The sequence below is a fragment of the Orcinus orca genome, chromosome 2 (assembly GCF_937001465.1).
Source record: "Orcinus orca chromosome 2, mOrcOrc1.1, whole genome shotgun sequence".
Lineage (NCBI taxonomy): Eukaryota > Metazoa > Chordata > Mammalia > Artiodactyla > Delphinidae > Orcinus > Orcinus orca.
This window is the reverse complement of record NC_064560.1, coordinates 115,892,076-115,910,086: the sequence shown is the minus strand read 5'-3', so window position 1 is coordinate 115,910,086 and position 18,011 is coordinate 115,892,076. Positions and strand designations below refer to the sequence as shown.

The 18,011-nt window shown below is 39.4% G+C and overlaps 1 protein-coding gene and 1 pseudogene across 13 annotated transcripts in view; one reads left to right on the top strand and one right to left on the bottom strand.

The window, feature by feature from the left end:
• Positions 1–18,011, bottom strand: part of TMEM87A (transmembrane protein 87A) — a 96,118-nt gene that overhangs the window by 6,768 nt on the left and 71,339 nt on the right. For 4 of the 13 annotated variants that reach the window (XM_049706445.1, XM_049706443.1, XM_033435705.2 and 1 more), the window contains 8 exons: positions 17,506–17,567; positions 16,537–16,720; positions 15,218–15,317; positions 12,814–12,907; positions 11,249–11,431; positions 9,352–9,460; positions 8,378–8,436; positions 7,368–7,471 (listed from right to left, as the gene is read on the bottom strand). In XM_049706445.1, coding sequence (XP_049562402.1) covers positions 7,368–7,471; positions 8,378–8,436; positions 9,352–9,460; positions 11,249–11,431; positions 12,814–12,907; positions 15,218–15,317; positions 16,537–16,720; positions 17,506–17,567 — 895 coding nt within the window. Of the gene's footprint in view, positions 1–7,361; positions 7,472–8,377; positions 8,437–9,351; positions 9,461–11,248; positions 11,432–11,927; positions 12,640–12,813; positions 12,908–15,217; positions 15,318–16,536; positions 16,721–17,505; positions 17,584–18,011 lie in introns of those variants that run through there. The other 9 variants (XM_004273956.4, XM_012534510.3, XM_049706444.1 and 6 more) reach the window with 8 other exon arrangements.
• Positions 305–5,288, top strand: LOC117202929 (COP9 signalosome complex subunit 7a-like; annotated as a pseudogene).

Here is an 18,011-nt window from a genome sequence, read left to right as displayed (position 1 = left end):
CAGAAGGAGAAACTTAAAAAACTAAAAAAAACTACTCCACTATCTGGATTTTACAGGACTAATTATTGAAACCTCTATTATAGTCATTCATTACATCAGTTTAGTGAATAATAAAGTAATTCTTCCCCTTCAGAAAGCTCTCAATTGCCGCTATTAACAAGAGAGAAGCAGGACAGTATCATATTTATGAGTGCAGGCTCAGCCACAGACTACTTGTGACCTTACACAAGTTACCTATTCTCTCTGTGCCCCAGGTTCCTCATTTGTAGATGGGAATAATAACAGAACATTACTTATAGAGGTAATGAAAAAAGCAGGTAAGTCATTTCAAATAGAGTGCTTAGAACAATACCTCACAGTAAGCACTCAATAAATGTTCACTTATAAGCATATGTATCACACGGGGGTAAGTAAATTCTCTTGTAATTCAAAATTTCAGACTTCAAATTGGTAGTTATGATTGGGAAAGCCTGACCTTGTTGTGTTCCAAGTAATTTAAAATCTCAATTCCTAAGTGGGGAGCTGAGAAGATGAAGGCCTGATCTGGAATATCTGTTATCTTTCCTTCACAACTTATAAGAGATTCAGCAAAGCAGCTACCAGATAGGTAATTCCTAGAATGCTTTAGCTTTGAACTCATTCTGCACTTTCCATTTTACTGTTGCCTATTATTTTCACTCTACTTTGTTTTAAAATCACCCTTACCTGATAAAACTCCTTATAAGCTAGCAATAATAGGGAACACCTGTAACCTGATAAAGGTTAACTAACAAAAATTCAGAGTTATGGGCGCAGTGGTTGAGAGTCCGCCTGCTGATGCAGGGGACACTGGTTCGTGCTCCGGTCCGGGAAGATCCCACATGCCACGGAGCGGCTGGGCCCATGAGCCATGGCCGCTGAGCCTGCGTGTCCAGAGCCTGTGCTCCGCAATGGGAAAGGCCACAACAGTGAGAGGCCCGCATACCACAAAAAAAAAAAAATTCACAGTAAATATCAAAGTCAATGTGATCCTTGAGATGCATTTATTTTAAAGTCAGCATAAGATGAAGAGGCCCACTCTCATTTCCTCTATTCAGTATTATACAGGAAGGCCTAGCAAACACAAGAATCAGAAATGAGACAGGAAGACTATTAATTTGAGATAATAACCAATCTAATGAGAAAATCTAGAAATTATTAGAACAAGGTAACACAGGAGAGTTAATGGATGTGATATACAAAAATCAATAGCATTCCTACATAATTGGAAAAGCCTAAATTATTATTTTAAAAGAGGTTGCATCCATAAGATCCACAAAGGTTTTTAAAAAACACATTTAAAGTTATAAAACATAACCGAGGCACTGAAAGGATTGAAAAATGGAGAGATAACACATTCAAGGATGGGATTATCAAAAAGATACAAAATTTCCCTAATTAATCCATTAACCTTAATTAGATTCCAATCAAAATCTCATAAGGTTTTCCTAGAATTAAACAAATAAGCTGATTTTCTTTTTTTTTTTTAAAGCAAAGACCCAATAACAAAGTATATTTTTTAAAAAGAAGATTAAGGGGGAGGGCGGTTTAGGCCCTGGAGATACAAGATTTATCAGGAAGCTAAGATAATTAAGATTAAGACAATGTGCTACTGAGCAGGATGAGAGCAAAAGGGACAAGAGAACCTATAAACAAACATACTCTTTATGAATGAAAGCTCAACTGTGAAATTTTTTTAAAACTTATAGAAGAACTTTATGACTCCACCTCAAGGTAGGAAATAATTTTCTTAGAACACAAAATGTATAATCTGTGAAGGAAAAAAAATGACAAATTTGACTCCACATTTTTGAGTTTTTCTATAACCAAAAACATCACTAAAAAAAAGTTCAAAGATAATCAAACTAGGAGAAAATATCTGGAATACTTGAACATTGGAAATATCTAGAATATTGGCATCTAAAATATATTAGGAATTCCTACAAATCAATACAAAAATGATCAACAAGGCAATAAAAAAATAGCCAAAGATATAAAAAGCTGATTGACGTAACTGACGGTAAACATATAAAAGACACAAAAAGCTAGCTCAGTCTTAAATGCAAATAAAAGTAACACTGAATATTAACGCTCATCCATCAGATCTGCAAAAATTAAATAAAATAATGGGAGTGTAGAAGAAGGGAAGAGGAAAGAGCTCCTCATACCACTGCTGGTAGATACGCAATTTGTTTCAGATTTTTTTTGGAATACAATCTGGTCATACTTTAAAAATTACAAATACACATACCCTATAACCCAGCAATCTCAAGGCCACTCACTAATATGTACTGAGCATCTGCTATGTGCCAGTGTGTAGTGAAAATTTAACCTTGTGTACACAAAGGGAGGACTGGTTTTGCCCTTGACTACTGAGAGGTGATCTCTATGCCCCTGGCATGTCCTGCATGATGGGAGTGTCTCTGGTCACCCAGTTTGGCTCTGGCCACAGGACAGTCTAACAGTGTGACCTGTGACAAGGTCTCTGGGGCACACAATATTACTTCTGGCCTCCAGAGGAACTAGCAACTAAAGATAAGCCTGACCTCCAGGCCCTCCTTGGAGACTGAAGTTCAGCCACACAGATAGTAGGTGGTCGAGCCCCAGTAAAATCTCTGGACACCAAAGGCTCGGGTGAGTTTCCCTTGGTTGGCAATACTCAGTGTGTACTGTCACACACTGCAACCAGGAGGAGGGAACACCATCTGTGACTCCATGGGAGCAGACAACTGGAAATGCCGCATTTGGACCCCTCCCGGACTCTGTACTGTAAGTCTCTCCCCTTGGCTGATTTTAATTTTTACCCTTTTTCTGTAATAAACTATAGCCATCAACATAACAGCTTTCAGTGAGTTCTGAGTCCTTTTAGTGAATAATCAAACCTGAGACGGTTTTGCAAACCCTTGAACTCGCAACTGTGTATCAGAAGTGAGGACAGTCTTATAGGGACCATTCCCTCAGATTTTGCAGCTTGGCTAACTCCATATAACCAGGAATAGTTTTTGGCCTTCATGGAACTTACATCTGGTTTGAGGGTTGGGGGATAGGAAGAGAAGATAGATAGTAAGTAATAAATAAAGTATATAGATTTTAGAAGATAATAAGTGCAATGAGAGAAAAAAATGAGGCATAGGGGTATTCGAGTGTATAAAAATAAATGTATGTAACCGAGCAAGACCCTATGGGACCTTCCTGGGATAACCCCTCTTCCCTGGCCCCAAACCCTCTGCCTGTCTTTAGAAAAACTTTAGCTTCCTAGACCTTCCCCGAGTTCCAAAGAATAAATTTAATCAGAGAAATGAGAAAATGTAGAAGCAAAGGAAAACAGTCAAGCAAGACAAAATAATAATAGTTTAGCCATTAAACCAAGTCAAGGACCTTTAGTTCCTCCTTAAGGGCTATGGATAATATGCTGAGCCATATCCTTTGCGCTGTTTTGCCGATACTGAAACCCACACCAGGTGGAAGAAGTTAACTGTGTGCTGCCAAAAGCCTGTAGATCCTAGACTGGTTGGAACCAGAAGGCTGACAGGATTACCTCACCTCTAACCAATCAGAAGAATGTCTACAAGCTGATCATGCACCCCACACCCCTGCTCCCTTACTCTTGTCTTTAAAAGCCTTTCCCTGAAGGAAACGGAAAGGGAAGTCCCTAAACCTTTGCTCTAAGTACAACTGTATGCTGAGTCTCATGAGTCCTTTTAAACATATGTGGTCTTGGGCTTCCCTGGTGGGGCAGCGGTTAAGAATCTGCCTGCCAATGCAGGGGACACGGATTCAAGCCCTGGTCCGGGAAGATCCCACATGCTGCGGAGCAACTAAGCCCGTGAGCCACAACTACTGAAGCCCAAGCGCCTAGAGCCCGTGCTCCACAACAAGAGAAGCCCCCACAATGAGAAGTCAGCACACCTAAATGAAGAGTAGTCCCCGCTCGCCGCAACTAGAGAAAGCCAGCGCACAGCAAAGAAGACCCAACGCAGCCAAAAATAAATAAATAAAATAGATACATTAAAAGAAAAAAAAGTGATCTTGGGGACCCTAAAACAACCAAACTGGAAATAGTCCAAATGCCCATGAACAGGGAAACAAGTTAATTAACTATACTACATCTGTACTATGTAATATAATGCCATCCATGAAAATAGATGAGTTTAATTTAAACCAGTTGTCTTGGAAGGCATTTCCACTATGCACTGTTGAGTGAGTAAAAGATTCCACATATGAACAAGGAATAAAATGTGGCAGGATACATCACATTGGGCTGTTAACACTGGAGTTATAGGGAGTGGGCACAATGCTTTTTAAAAAAGGAGAAAGGAAGAGGAGAGGTAAAGCAAAAAAAAATTTTTAAAGACTAAAGAGGGCTTCCCTGGTGGCGCAGTGGTTGAGAGTCCACCTGCCGATGCAGGGGACACGGGTTCGTGCCCCGGTCAGGGAAGATCCCATATGCCACGGAGTGGCTGGGCCCATGAGCCATGGCCGCTAAGCCTGCGCATCCAGAGCCTGTGCTCCGCAACGGGAGAGGCCACAACAGTGAGAGGCCCGCGTACCACACACACAAAAAAAAGACTAAAGAAAGGGAAAAATTTTATGTATAGATATAGCTAGCAAGTGAACAGAAGATCAATAGATCAGTGTAGAGGGAGGTGGCAGGAAAGGCTGGGAACAGCTGCTGGAAGTGACAGAGCAGTGGCCCCACACAGTGTGCTGGAAGAGAGGTGGGTGAGAGGGACTTTTGCTTCCACATTCCACATTTCGGCTGCTCACAGTGTTTGCTTACAGGACACATGCTGACCACTTAGCTGAAGCCCAGAATCTTCCTCCACTCACAGAGGCTCAGAAGGGTAAGTTTTGGCATCTATCAATCGTCACCCTGGCTGCCAAAGTCAAGTGTATCCTATATGCAGTACGACTGGAGGCCCTTGTCCTGCAGAACATGTGGCATCTGGAAGACCCTGTCACTGAGGCCGTGTACGCTGACGTGATTCGCCTCCCTCGACCAGCCCAACCAGAGACTGGAGGTTGACATCCAGCACCAGGACCTCAGTGCCACTGCCTGAACCCTGCAGGAGTGGTGAGTGGGCAGCAAAGTGGTGCTGTCAGGCACTGAGGAGCAGGTGAGCCATGTAGCCACATCTCAGGAACCTGAGCAACACGTGACTGAGCTGAGGGAACCAACTCCTGGCACCAACCAGTGCCAGCCCAGCGAGAAAGCCTCAAAGGGCAAGGGGCTCTGACAGAGCACCAAGATTTGGTCCAGGTTGAACTGAAGGGACTGTCATTTCTTCCCTGGGACTGTGGGACCCCAGCTATCTGCCTGCCCCTTAGGAGTCCTCAGAGAGCTTTCTTGTGCCCCTGACCAGTTGATAATCCTAGGTTCATGACCCTTCACACCTCCCTTCTTCTCTCCCCGACTCCCAAGGGAGGAGGCAAGTACATGGGTTTGTTTTTGTTTTTGTTTTTGCAGTATGCGGGCCTCTCACTGTTGTGGCCTCTCCCGTTGCAGAGCACAGGCTCCGGACATGCAGGCTCAGCGGCCATGGCTCACGGGCCCAGCCACTCCGCGGCATGTGGGATCTTCCGGGACTAGGGCACAAACCCGTGTAGCCTGCATCAGCAGGCAGACTCTCAACCACTGCGCCACCAGGGAAGCCCCCAAGTCATGTTTTTGTTGGTACTTTTTGTTTTATGTGACTTTCTTTCTTTTTCCCTTTTCTCTCTCTTTTTAATAAATTTATTTATTTATTTTTGGCTGTGTTGGGTCTTTGTTGCGGTGCAAGGGCTTCTCATTGCGGTGGCTTCTCTTATTGCAGAGCACAGGCTCTAGGCACGCAGGCTTCAGCAGTTGCGGCGTGCGGGATCAGTAGTTGTGGCTCACGGACTCTAGAGCGCAGGCTCAGTAGTTGTGGTGCATGGGTTTAGCTGCTCCGCGACATGTGGGATCTTCCCAGACCAGGAGTTAAACCTGTGTCCCCTGCATTGGCAGGTGGGTTCTTAACCACTGAGCCACAGGGAAGTCCTGTACCTAACTTTCTTATGTGTCCCATTGTTCCCTCCTGCTCCCTGCCATGCTCTCTCCCCTATTTCTTTAGAAGCCAGCATCCGTCCCTGTTTATTATATGTCATTGAGTAGGCAGGGCTGCTATGTCCTCAGCATAACCCACATGTGTTCCTTCTCCCACCACCCCAGCCCTGCATACCTAACCCCCAGCTCCTACTCCCTGCCCCCAGGCTATTTGGGGAGCATCTGAAGAGCCACAAGGCTCCCACCTTTATTCCCATCCTGAGAGTTCTGGGAGCCAGCCTGCCTTTCTAGGAGTCATTGATGAAAGTCTAGGACACTTTCAACCCAGAATCCTGCCACACTGCTGTTGTTTCCTTTCCTCTTTCCTGACCTTGGTCCTGGGATGCTACTGCTTTGATGACTCCATAGCCTAAGGGCAGCTGTTTCTTGGGCTGTTGTGAGATGGTTCATTCTTGGCCCTGACTATCTTAGAAAGCCTGATGGCAATCCTGGAAGGATTTATACTCCCTTTTGTGAATTTGGTGGGGGAAGGGCAGGGGATATATTGTAATAAAAAGAGTATATATACATATATCTATATATAACACGACACAGAAATAAATCTGCAAGAGGTCTATCTACAAAAAAAAAAAAAGATTAATGTAAAGGAGGGTCACAAGACCCTTAGTTATATCATCTCATCCTTCTCCTTCTTCGGTGGTATAGCTGCATAATATAAGTTCTTAACTGTCTAAAAGCACATGAAGAGGGGGAAAAAAAGAAGGGAAATAAAGGCATGGCTAATAACAAAATAAAGATAGCCAATTCGTAAATAACTGAGATTTGCCTATAGTTAGACAAAGCAAATTCACATGTTGATTTTTATTCCATAGTCAGTCACTTAAGTTTTCATTTTACCCTCTCTGTTTTTACAAAATAAGCTAAGCTACCGACTATAGAAATTGTTATTTCCTTCTGGACACTAGATAGGTGAGACTCTCATTACAATTGTCACAATCTATCTACCTCCCTTATTTACCCATACAAATACTTATATTAACAGAAGATGTCAGAACTGAAAGGGACCTCATATCAATAGGTATCAATTCCCCCTCTTTTATGAAGAGGAAACTAAGGTTCAGAGAGGTGAAAAGAGGCAGCATGCCAAAAAACACAACTCACATTAATAGGAGAGCTGAGACATGAACCCAATTTCCTGAGTCCAGACCCAATGAGTACTGTTTCCATTACATGATATGGCCCTGACAGTGTCACCCACTGAACCACCCCAATCGATAACGTGGCCATTCATGGTTAGCAGCGTAAATAAGAAGAATCCCCAAACCTCTGGTTGTTTGCAGATGGTCGCCAGAGAACCATGATGACAAAGAGGATCATGGAGAACAGCAACCGCCAGATGGCATCATCCACCCAGAGCTCCCGCCAATCCTACCAAAAGGGGAAAAAATACATTTATATACATTATCTTAACCCTTTGTTCGCAAAGCCCTTTGCATAGAACAAGAACTACTTGTTTATTCATTCAACTTATATTTACTAAGGGCCTGCTATATATGCTAACAAGCACTGCGCCAAGCACAAAGTGAATGTACCTAATTTCTTCCCTTGTAGTGATTACCATTGTTAAAGAAAAGGCACTAACCAAACAGAGTGCTTGTCAATGCTTCATTACAGCTCTGAGAATCTTTAGGGAAGGGTTTTTATATAAGGTAAGAGAAAGTAACATCAGGTTGTTATTTTTTATAATTTTCATTTTCATTTATTTAGTTTTACCAAAACAGAGCCATAGCTGCCTCCAAAGAAATGCTACTGGCCATAGTCTTTGTGCTCAGATCTTAAGGACATGGTTTTTACTCAGATTAACATTATTCACACATACTTAGTATTTAAGACTCTGGATTTCTTATTTGAGAATTTTTAGTTAAAGCAAAATTGGGTTATGGCAGACTGTAGTTATCACTTATAAAATTCTCTTGAACTACTAGTATATATAGTATATGATACATATAGAATACTCAGGAGGAGAGAAGCATACTAACCCTCAGAGTGGAGACCTAACCCTAATTTTTTTTTTTTTTTTGCGGTACGTGGGCCTCTCACTGTTGTGGCCTCTCCCGTTGAGGAGCACAGGCTCCGCGGCATGTGGGATCTTCCCAGACCGGGGCATGAACCCGTGTCCCCTGCATCCGCAGGCGGACTCTCAACCACTGCGCCAGCAGGGAAGCCCTAACCCTAATTTTTTATAAGGTACAAACCTTACCACTGTCATCAACATCATTGTCTGTGTATAACAAACAGTACACTATTCCTAAATGCATGTGTTTGTTAACTCACCGACTGACAAGTCACTATCCTGAACTTCATGGTTGTCCAGATGATAAACACAATAGATGCTAAGAGGAAATATAAAACCTGGTCAGTATGAATGTTGGTTTACATCCCCAATTACATTCTCCAATTCTGGTTAAGTAGAATCCCCCACATCCCTAACCCCCAAACATCACCGTCACTTTCTGTTATTTTAACATATTTATTCAATACAAATTTACTTAATTACTCTATACAAGGCCCATGTACTCTTGTCAAACCTTTCTGTACTTAAAGAATAGTTTTGTTTACTATCTGGCTACTTCAGTAACCCTGAGAATTGGAAATGAAGTTATTGGAAACGTGGCTTTTCCCAGCAATATCAATAATACAATTTTTCCCCTTCCTTTATCCTTAGTATACTAATGTTAATTTTTCTTTAGCTGGTCAGATGGGGAAAAAAAAGGCTGATAAAATGACTGCACGACAAACATAACTGTTGGTTCCAATCACAGGCCAGACTTCACTTTTCCTGCTACAAGGGCCAAAAGGCAGAAAATAAGCCTACTTTGGCTATGGTCTACCTAATGTCTATATTTTATGCATGCTTAGTAACATACGTAAAAGAAGTATAATGGCAATGTACCCTAACCTAAAATACTATAGCTATTTAATAAAACCAAATAAGTATTAATGTTTTCTAAAAGGAATCTGAATGCTCTATGGCACTCAAGCTAACTTGCCTCAAGAAAGAGAATGGAGACAGGATATACTAACAGCTGAATTAATTTTCATCTATTATACTTAAACTAAATGGTTCTCAATCTTTTTTGAACCACAGACCCCTTGGAGAATGACAAAAGCTAAAGACCCCTTCCCCAAGTAAAATGCACAAAACCTTTCTATGTAATTTTACAGAGCACACCTATAACCTCTCAGGTTAAGAATCTCTGTTCTAAAAGGATCACATTTAAATATCAGGAAGAAAGTCCCCAACTTACCTGCCACTGCCAAGATAAGTGTGTTGGTGAAATGTCGGTACAAAGAGAGTTTTACAATGTTCCTCCGAAGTTTTAATAGCTTCATTGTTTGAGTCAGGCTAATAAATATGTGTTTGAAGGTCAAGGAAATCAACATTCAGAAAAACCATAAGCTATTAAATTAATCCTCAAGTTTCTGAGGATCTGGGGTCATAATGATAGAGCTATGGATCCCAGAGGACTTACAGCTCTCTTATTCTCAATCTCACAAACACCCCAAGCTTCACCATGATTAATAAGAAAGTCTTCATTTTCAATGAGATACTGAAGAGAAGACAGAACCAGGATAAAATGAGAATGGAGAAAAATAAGAAGAAAAAAGAGGAAAATATTAAAAAGAGAAATAAAGACAGGAAGCAGCTTTCTAGAGAAACAAAAAGAAAAAGAAAGACAAATGGAAGAAAATGAAATGAAAATGAGTAACAGGTAAGGGAAGAGAAGTCAGCATTATCTTCTCTCTTCCTTTAAGGTAGGTAGCTCTGTTCTCACTGTCCCAGGTAATCCAGTCTAGGGTCATAAATACACTTGTGCCTACAACCTTCCAGAGTTCTACACTTAGACCCCTTGTGCCATATTAAGAGAACTGCCATCAGCTGCCAGATCAATCCTGAATTAAAAGGACAGTACAATTACAATTGGCTGAGTATTCCTGGCAGTTAGGCTCTAAAAGTAATGACTCTCCATTTTCAGAACATTATTCCCAAGGAGAAGTTGCCACAGAAGACAGGAAGGGAATTGATGACTACTGAAGAGGATATCTGCTCTCATGTCTGACTTTCAGAATGAGCAGATACAAAAATGAATGAGGTGGAGCTTGGTCTGTGCTTTGACAAAGACTTATTAACAAGCTGCTACCTAAACACTGGGTTATCTCATTGTTTGGTCCAGTCCCACTTCCCTCTCTCCACTCCTCCTAATATTTATAGAGGTTCACAAAGCACACTTGAAAGATAGTGATCTGGAAAAGCTTGACCATTTGAAGCAAGAACACTTCAATTTCAAAGATTTTTGATATATGATAATCTACTCAAATCCATAAAATTATTATTTTGTTTACATTCAGCCATTTATAACAGTTTATCAAGACAATAATATTGCACATAGAAGCAAATACACAAAAAGCAACACAAATTTAAAAAAAAAAAAAAAGGATAAAAGTCCCAAAAGCCAAATCCTTCATCCAATAGGCCAAGTCCCTAATAAACAGTATTTAATTTTAAGAAGCAAGAGAAAAAGATTACTTAAATAGAAATTTGTCTGTTACATGCTGACTGACTTCACCTGCAAATGAATCAATATTTACTTCAAAGAGTGGAAGCCTTCAGACAATCCCAAGTCAGCTTTTGAACAGGGATATAAAACACTTACCCCATAAGGATTTAAATCTGCTAAACCTACATAGAATTTTAAGAGAGTCAAACAACCTTATGTAGTCCCCAAACCACATTTTAAGAATCAAAATCTTTTCATAATTTTCAAAGCATTTAATAATTCCTAGAGGCTGAAAGAAATGTCAGGAGCAGAGCGGCCAGTGATTCTAACGCTAAGTGGGGTGCACAAATAAGTCCAAAATTAAAGTGAAATGTTCATTAAAAAAAAAAAAAGGAAAGCCACAAGCTTTTATCTTGTGCTCAGATCACAGTCACCAATTTCTGATGCAATTTTAAAAATTAAAACCAAAAAAACTGCTTACCTGAGGCCCCAGGTTGTTAGACTAAAAACACCCTAATCCCAGACTAAGGAGTAATCAACAAAACTGTTAAAAAAAAAAAAAAAATCTTTGCAGAAAGATCAATGGAAACCCATCTCCAAAAAGGAGAAAATGGACTGCCATCAAAGAATCCAATGAGAAGGATATCCACCAGCACAGGGCAGTGTCTAGGAAAGCCAAGGGGATAAAGGCCAAGGAAGCAAGATCAGTCTGGGCCTGCAGACAAAGAAAAAGAGGTGGTGAAAAAAGAGATGTCCAGAGAGGAACAGAGATGAAACCAGCACAAGATTCTGCATTTATATAATCATCTGGAGTGGTTTTGCATTTGAACTGAAAGAAAACAAAAAGGTAGTAACATTTGGCACCTGCATCATTCTTCCCTTCTGACAAACCATCATGTATAATATACAGCTATAAGCATTTCACACAAATTGTTGATTACAATCTCAGTACAATGAAACGTGCTGCTAACTAATAAGTGTTTTTTAATACAGAGTTATAACATGCTAATAGAGTTCTTAGCACCCTAAGATCGATGGTAAGAAGCGATCACACCAAAAACTTTATGGCAGTATAAGTTCCCATTCCATCCTATCATTTCCCATCATTTTGGTTTTGGCTATAAGTCCTAAAGACCCTTCTCATATTTAAAATTACTGCATCATTAATATACTAAGAATTATTGATTTCTGGAATTGTAATATACAATGTATTTTTCAAAATAAGATGTAAGGCAAGTATCTATCTCCAAAACTATGCTGCTTGCTTTCATAAAGTTTAAGACGCTATTTATTTAACCCTAACTACCCAATCACCAGGGCATTACTGAAAGGATATCCATAAAATAATACATGCATCAACTGCTGAGAGGGCCAGGTTTACTATCAAAGCCAAGGGATAAGAAAAATACTACAGCAGCAGAAGAAAGAAAATGAAATTGACAGGTGGTTAAAGTTGCTGAAAGTCTAAGGAAATTACATACAGAGGACAGTGTGGTTTGAAAACCAAATTTGCATCCATAAAGTGTTTCATTTAAGGGGCAATTTGTTGCAAAACTTACTGAGCCCTGTTTAATTGAGAGAAAAGTTTACAGCATTTACCATCTTGAATCTAACAAGTTATTGCAGACAGAAATTTTTAAATAAATAGGAAAATAACTGGAATGACCTAGGGAGGCCCACTTCTTCACATTAATCCAGCTCTAACATAAATTTCTTTATCACATATGTCTCAGTGCTTTGGTTTCCTTCCCTAACAAAAGGCATAATTATGTAATTGTAAATAATTATGTAAAGTATAGTCAGTTGAATTTTAAGAAAGCCTCTGAAATGCAAGTGCTGATTAAGCAAAGAGCACTGTCACTTTAAAACAAAAATCAGATTAACCAGCAAGTGCATGATTACAATGTTTGTCACTTACGCAAGAATGGAGCCAGCTGCTCCATTGCTGCTTCCCACTGGGGAACTAGTAAATAAGCAGTAATCTGGGGACAGGTGGGAAAGTGTTCATTCCCCATCACACATTAAATTTATGAAGCTCTAATAGATAGATTAAAAAGAAAAAATGAATTATACATACGTTTGGTAAACCACAGCCCAAAGGTGACTTAGAGGAAGTAGTAAAGAAGCCCACAGACATTTCCAATTAACCTCCTCAAGACAAAAACTATATATCTGAAATGACCACAAAAACTCTGATTAAGCAATACTGACCCCAGTAACTCTGAGGACCCCTTCCATGCCAGAGAACAAAAGATAAAGAGCTCCTGCTACCACAACCTTGTGAAGAGTGACTCCAAGGCGAGGCCTAAAGAGGAAGCAAAGAAATGAGTACAAATGCAACAAACCCCGAGACAAGCTAAGTAACAAAAACTCATGTTGATTAACGCAGGCCAACAACTTAACAGATATAAGCCAGACATACTTGATTCAGCTGAGAAAAACTCAAACACACATATGGTCTTAAATCAAGACAGTGAACTCTAGAACTTGAGATCCGGTCCCTGGTTACTGCATTTTTAAAAAAACTTTTTATTACAGAGAATTCTGAAACATATTCAATAGTATAATGAACCCCTATAAAACCATCATCCAGTCCCAAAAGCCATCTAATCCTGCCCCATGCACATCTCATCCACTGCCCATCCTCCCACACTATTCTGAAACAAATCCTAGATCTTACCTTTTATTTATATGTATTTCCGTATGTTTTTAAACAGATATGGACTTTGAAAAAACATAACCACAATATCATTATCAAATCTAAAAATGTTAACAATTCCTTAATACAATCAAAATCTTATTGAAACTCATTAAATAGTCTGTTATCAAGCTCAAAATCCAGCAAAATGTGAAAAGTCTGAGTAGCTTCTGTGTCAAGGAGGAAAAATCTTAGATCCTTGATACTCAAGGTACCTCTGAATCAGAATCTACGTTTTAACAAGATCCCCAGGTGATTCATCAGTGCATTACATTACGAGGTGCACTGCCTTAAATCATGTCTACCTAAGCCTTAGCAATATTTGTTCTTATATTTTGTTATATGCTAGAAAAACTGCAAATGAGCAGGAATTTATTTCCCCAATGGTGTTATCTTAGAAACCCAGAATACTGCCTGGCATACAGGAGGCAACCACATATGTTAAATGAATATATACATTTTAAAAGTGAGAACCCCCCATTCCCCTAATCCCATTTAAAGCAAAACTCCTTTAAATGAATGAATAAATTAAAAAAATTAAAGTCCCCCATTTCTTTAATTCCACTTAAAGCAAAACTCCTTGAATAACTGTCTATACCTAACTCCAATTCCTCTCCCCCTATTTAAGAGAGAATTCCCCTTATTCTCTCTTAAACTCACTCCAATCAAGCTTTTTGTCCTACCCCCTTCATCAAAGCTGTTCTCATTTAAGGTTGCTAATATCCTCCATGTAGTTAAATCCAGTGATCACTTCTCAATCCTCTTACTTGACACAATTAATCACTCCCCCCTTGAAACAGTGTTCAGCTTTGTCTTCCACTTCACTGGTCACTACTCAATTTCCTCTGTCCTAATTCTACTTCACCTCATTGATTTCTAAATAATAATAGTCCAAGGGCTCAGTCCTTTGACTTCTTCTCTGTATACACTCACTTCCTTGATGATCACATCCAGTCTTAATGGCTTTAAATAACAGCTACATCCTTATGACTCCCAAATTTATATCTCTGCCTTAATTTCTCCCTCCTACTTCCCTCATTTGGATATCTAACTGACCTTCTAATCCTGCCTCCACTCCAAACTTATTCCATTTAAGATCTTCCTGAACTCAGTAAACGTTAGTTCCATCCTTCCACTTGCTTAGATCAAAATAGTTGACATTATCCTTGATTCTAGATCAAAATAGTTGGCATCATCCTTGATTCCTTTTCTCTTTCACATCACACATTTTATCTACCTGCAAAGTCCACTGTATCTACCTTCAAAATATAAAAGAATCTGACCACATCTTAACATTTCTTCCCCTGGTGTACATATAGCTTCTTCACTAACTTGGATCTTTGCTTAACTGCCAAAGTGAAGCCTTCCTTGAGCACCATATTTACAAATGAAAGTTCCACCTCCTGCCTAGAACTCTATATGCTTTCCCTGCTTTATCTGCTCACTGACATATTAGATTTTTCATTCACGTATTTTTATTTTACTCACGTATTTTTATCTGTGCACCAGTCTGTCCACAAATGTAAACTCCAAGTCTTTTGTTTTCTTGCTGTATCCCTAGGGCCTAGAATGTCTAATATATAGAAGGCACTCAAGAATGCTCTTCCCATTAAAAAAATATGACTTGCAAGAATACTTTGGAAGAGGAAAGTCACAATAAGTTTACTCTAAAAGTTTGATGTTTCCATGTCATTTGCTATACTGCAGGTTTTCCTGCAGATGCTCCTTAAATTCTAAGTAGTAAAATGAAACACTAATATTTTTCCAACTTTTACAAATCTACAATATTTCAGATACCTTTGATTTCAGAAATATTTCTTATATCGACTCTTTCAGAATTACACTGGAAACCTGCAACACTGTTTCAATTTAATCAGCATTTTAATTTGCTCTTCCATATAGGAAGTTAATACTTACTTGACTATGCCATATCCCAGACTAACTATGATGACCAGGGTTCGAGCCAGTGAGCGTTTAACTGCTGAAAGCAGCTCTGCAAGGATCAGGGCACCTTGGACTGTAAGAAAGAAAAAAGGAGGGAAAAATGCAGTATGTAAACTAGGTTTGGGAAAAGGCACAATTCTAGAACCAGAATGTAGATTTCTAACACTCTTCAGAATAAGCACTGATATTAGTCCTACTTAAAAAGAATACCTCTTCTGCGATGTTTACAAGTACAAGCTGATATCACTTAGTATCTTACTCATGTGGATAGCAATCTGGGTGTGCTCAATTTACCTTCCCTCTCCACCTCCCGCTTCACTAAAACCTCAGCAAAATACCTCAGCCTACTTCAACAATTTATAGCATCTAAGGAATATTCCTCCCAGTTTAAAAAACTGTGAAATATAGCTACCTATATGTAGGAGAGCACAAAACACAACACAGAATTTTCAACTCACTTTCACATCTATTATTTTCAAGCCATTTCAAAGACCAGGGAAAGATCTAATTAGTATATCTTGCAACAAGAATTATTAATAATTAAGTGGTCTGATGAGAGAGAACTGAAGCTATCACAAAAAAAAAACTTCAGGGCTTCCCTGGTGGCGCAGTGGTTGAGAGTCCACCTGCCGATGCAGGGGACGCAGGTTTGTGCCCCGGTCTGGGAAGATCCCACATGCCACGGAGCGGCTGCGCCCGTGGGCCATGGCCGCTGGGCCTGCGCGTCCGGAGCCTGTGCTCCGCGGCGGGAGAGGCCACGGCAGTGAGAGGCCCACGTACCACAAAAAAAAAAAAACTTCAGTACGAAACAATTTCTATCACTACCTGTTCACCTTACTAAACCATACATACCCTCCTATTTTCTTGGTATTACTATATTTTACCAACCCCGCCCCCCAACCCAGTATCTCTGAAATCAAGGTAGGTCTTACAATCAATGGCATCTTACAATTAAATTAGCAGTATTTACCTTCTTTCTTAGATGCATATAATAATGGTACCTTAAAAATCAACAGCAACTGAGATTCAATAATGATAATAATAGTCCCAAAGTGGCCACTACTGTAGTAACTTTTGTGAGTTTATTTCAATAAAATTACTCTTAAATAACTGAACCCACAATTTAAGAGATTAAAAACAAAGTCACAATCATAGTGATTCTGCTTAAGTTATTCTAATAATTAAGTAACTGCAAAGTTACAGCTACTTAATGACTGCTGACCTTAGGAAAATTGTCTTAAGTTTCACCTGCCAACCACTAACAAACTGGCAAACATTTTTTGGTCACATACCAGATTCTCCTTTGTATCGGATATTCTGAAATTCTGCATAGAAGACAGCTTTCTCAAGCATGCCCAGGAAGATGACAGCACCAATCCAAAACTGAATTCTCAGAAGATCTCTCCAATAGCAAGCAGACCATGCCAGCCACAGAACACCAAATAGGACATATACAATACACATCACCATGAAAAACTGTCATCCAAGTGGGTAAAAGAGAAAAAGAAGGATTAAGGCCAAGAGCCAATTTAGAATCAATACAGTGTCTTAACATAATGTAAAAAATATACATACTACACCTTCTATTTTAAAAATTATTTTATTTCTTTGAAGTTCAATACTAAGATGAAAAAACTGTCTCCTCTCGGGCAGAGAGAGACTACCTAAGAGTTTCCCTTAGAGAGTGACCACTCTTTTTATTAAAAGAGTTTTTTCAACTCACAATCTAAAATTATTTAAATGAAGACAATGAAAGGAAAAACGGCACGGTAGGGTTAGGATACAGCTGAAGGCAAGGAAACACAACAGAGTGGGAAAACTATAAAAGCACAAGGAAAAAGAAAAAAACTCCACAAACAAAAGAAATCTGAAAACAGATTAAGGATGTTCTCAGACACACAGACTGAAAAGGAGAAAGTGTCATCATTTACTCATCCTAAATGGGATCAGAAACTATAGGGTTTTAAGAAGTACCCCATTTTGGATCCTAGAGAGGATGTGAGAGGTGAAATGACCTTTGAGGTACTTTCCAACTCTAAAATTCCACAAGTCACTGACTTCATTTTACAAATGAGAAAATGAGGCACAGGGGGGTTCACTGACACTTCCAAGATCACATTCTAGTAGGAAGTAAGTACAGAACTACAAGCAGTATTTTCGGAACTGTTCAGGAACAAGTCTTTAATACTGCCACAAAACATGGACAATCTTTCAAGCTAAACTCATTTAATGTTGAGGTTAAAGAATATAAGTTCACTTACAATCATCAATGGGTATTCTTCAAGCGTGAGGTATTCATAGGGACCTTTCACTTCAACAGTCACTGCCAAAACACAGTCCTCAGAATTAATGTAAAGAATGAAAAAATTAAACAAGAACATTATCTGATATTTGTTTGATTAAATTAATGAAAACTCCATTGGGTAATTTACTTTTATCCATTTCAATCCTGGTGAATATTACATTTGTAAAGCACTCTGAAATTCATGAAGTGTTCTGATGGTTTGTGCTGTGTCCTGCACAGGCCTCAGCATGACTCTGCTCTAGTCAGTATCTTAGGTGGAAAAGCCCTCTGTTCCCATACTCACATCCTTTAAAGACTAAGTTGAATGTATTTCCTCCACAAAACCTGGTGAGCTGCCCAAGTGGAACTATTCCCCATCTCCTCTAAATTCCAAACATACTTCATGTATGCTTTTTCTTACATCACTAATATGCTTTGAAAAGTATTGGACTTCATTCCTTCATTCTGCTGCCCTCTTTGTTC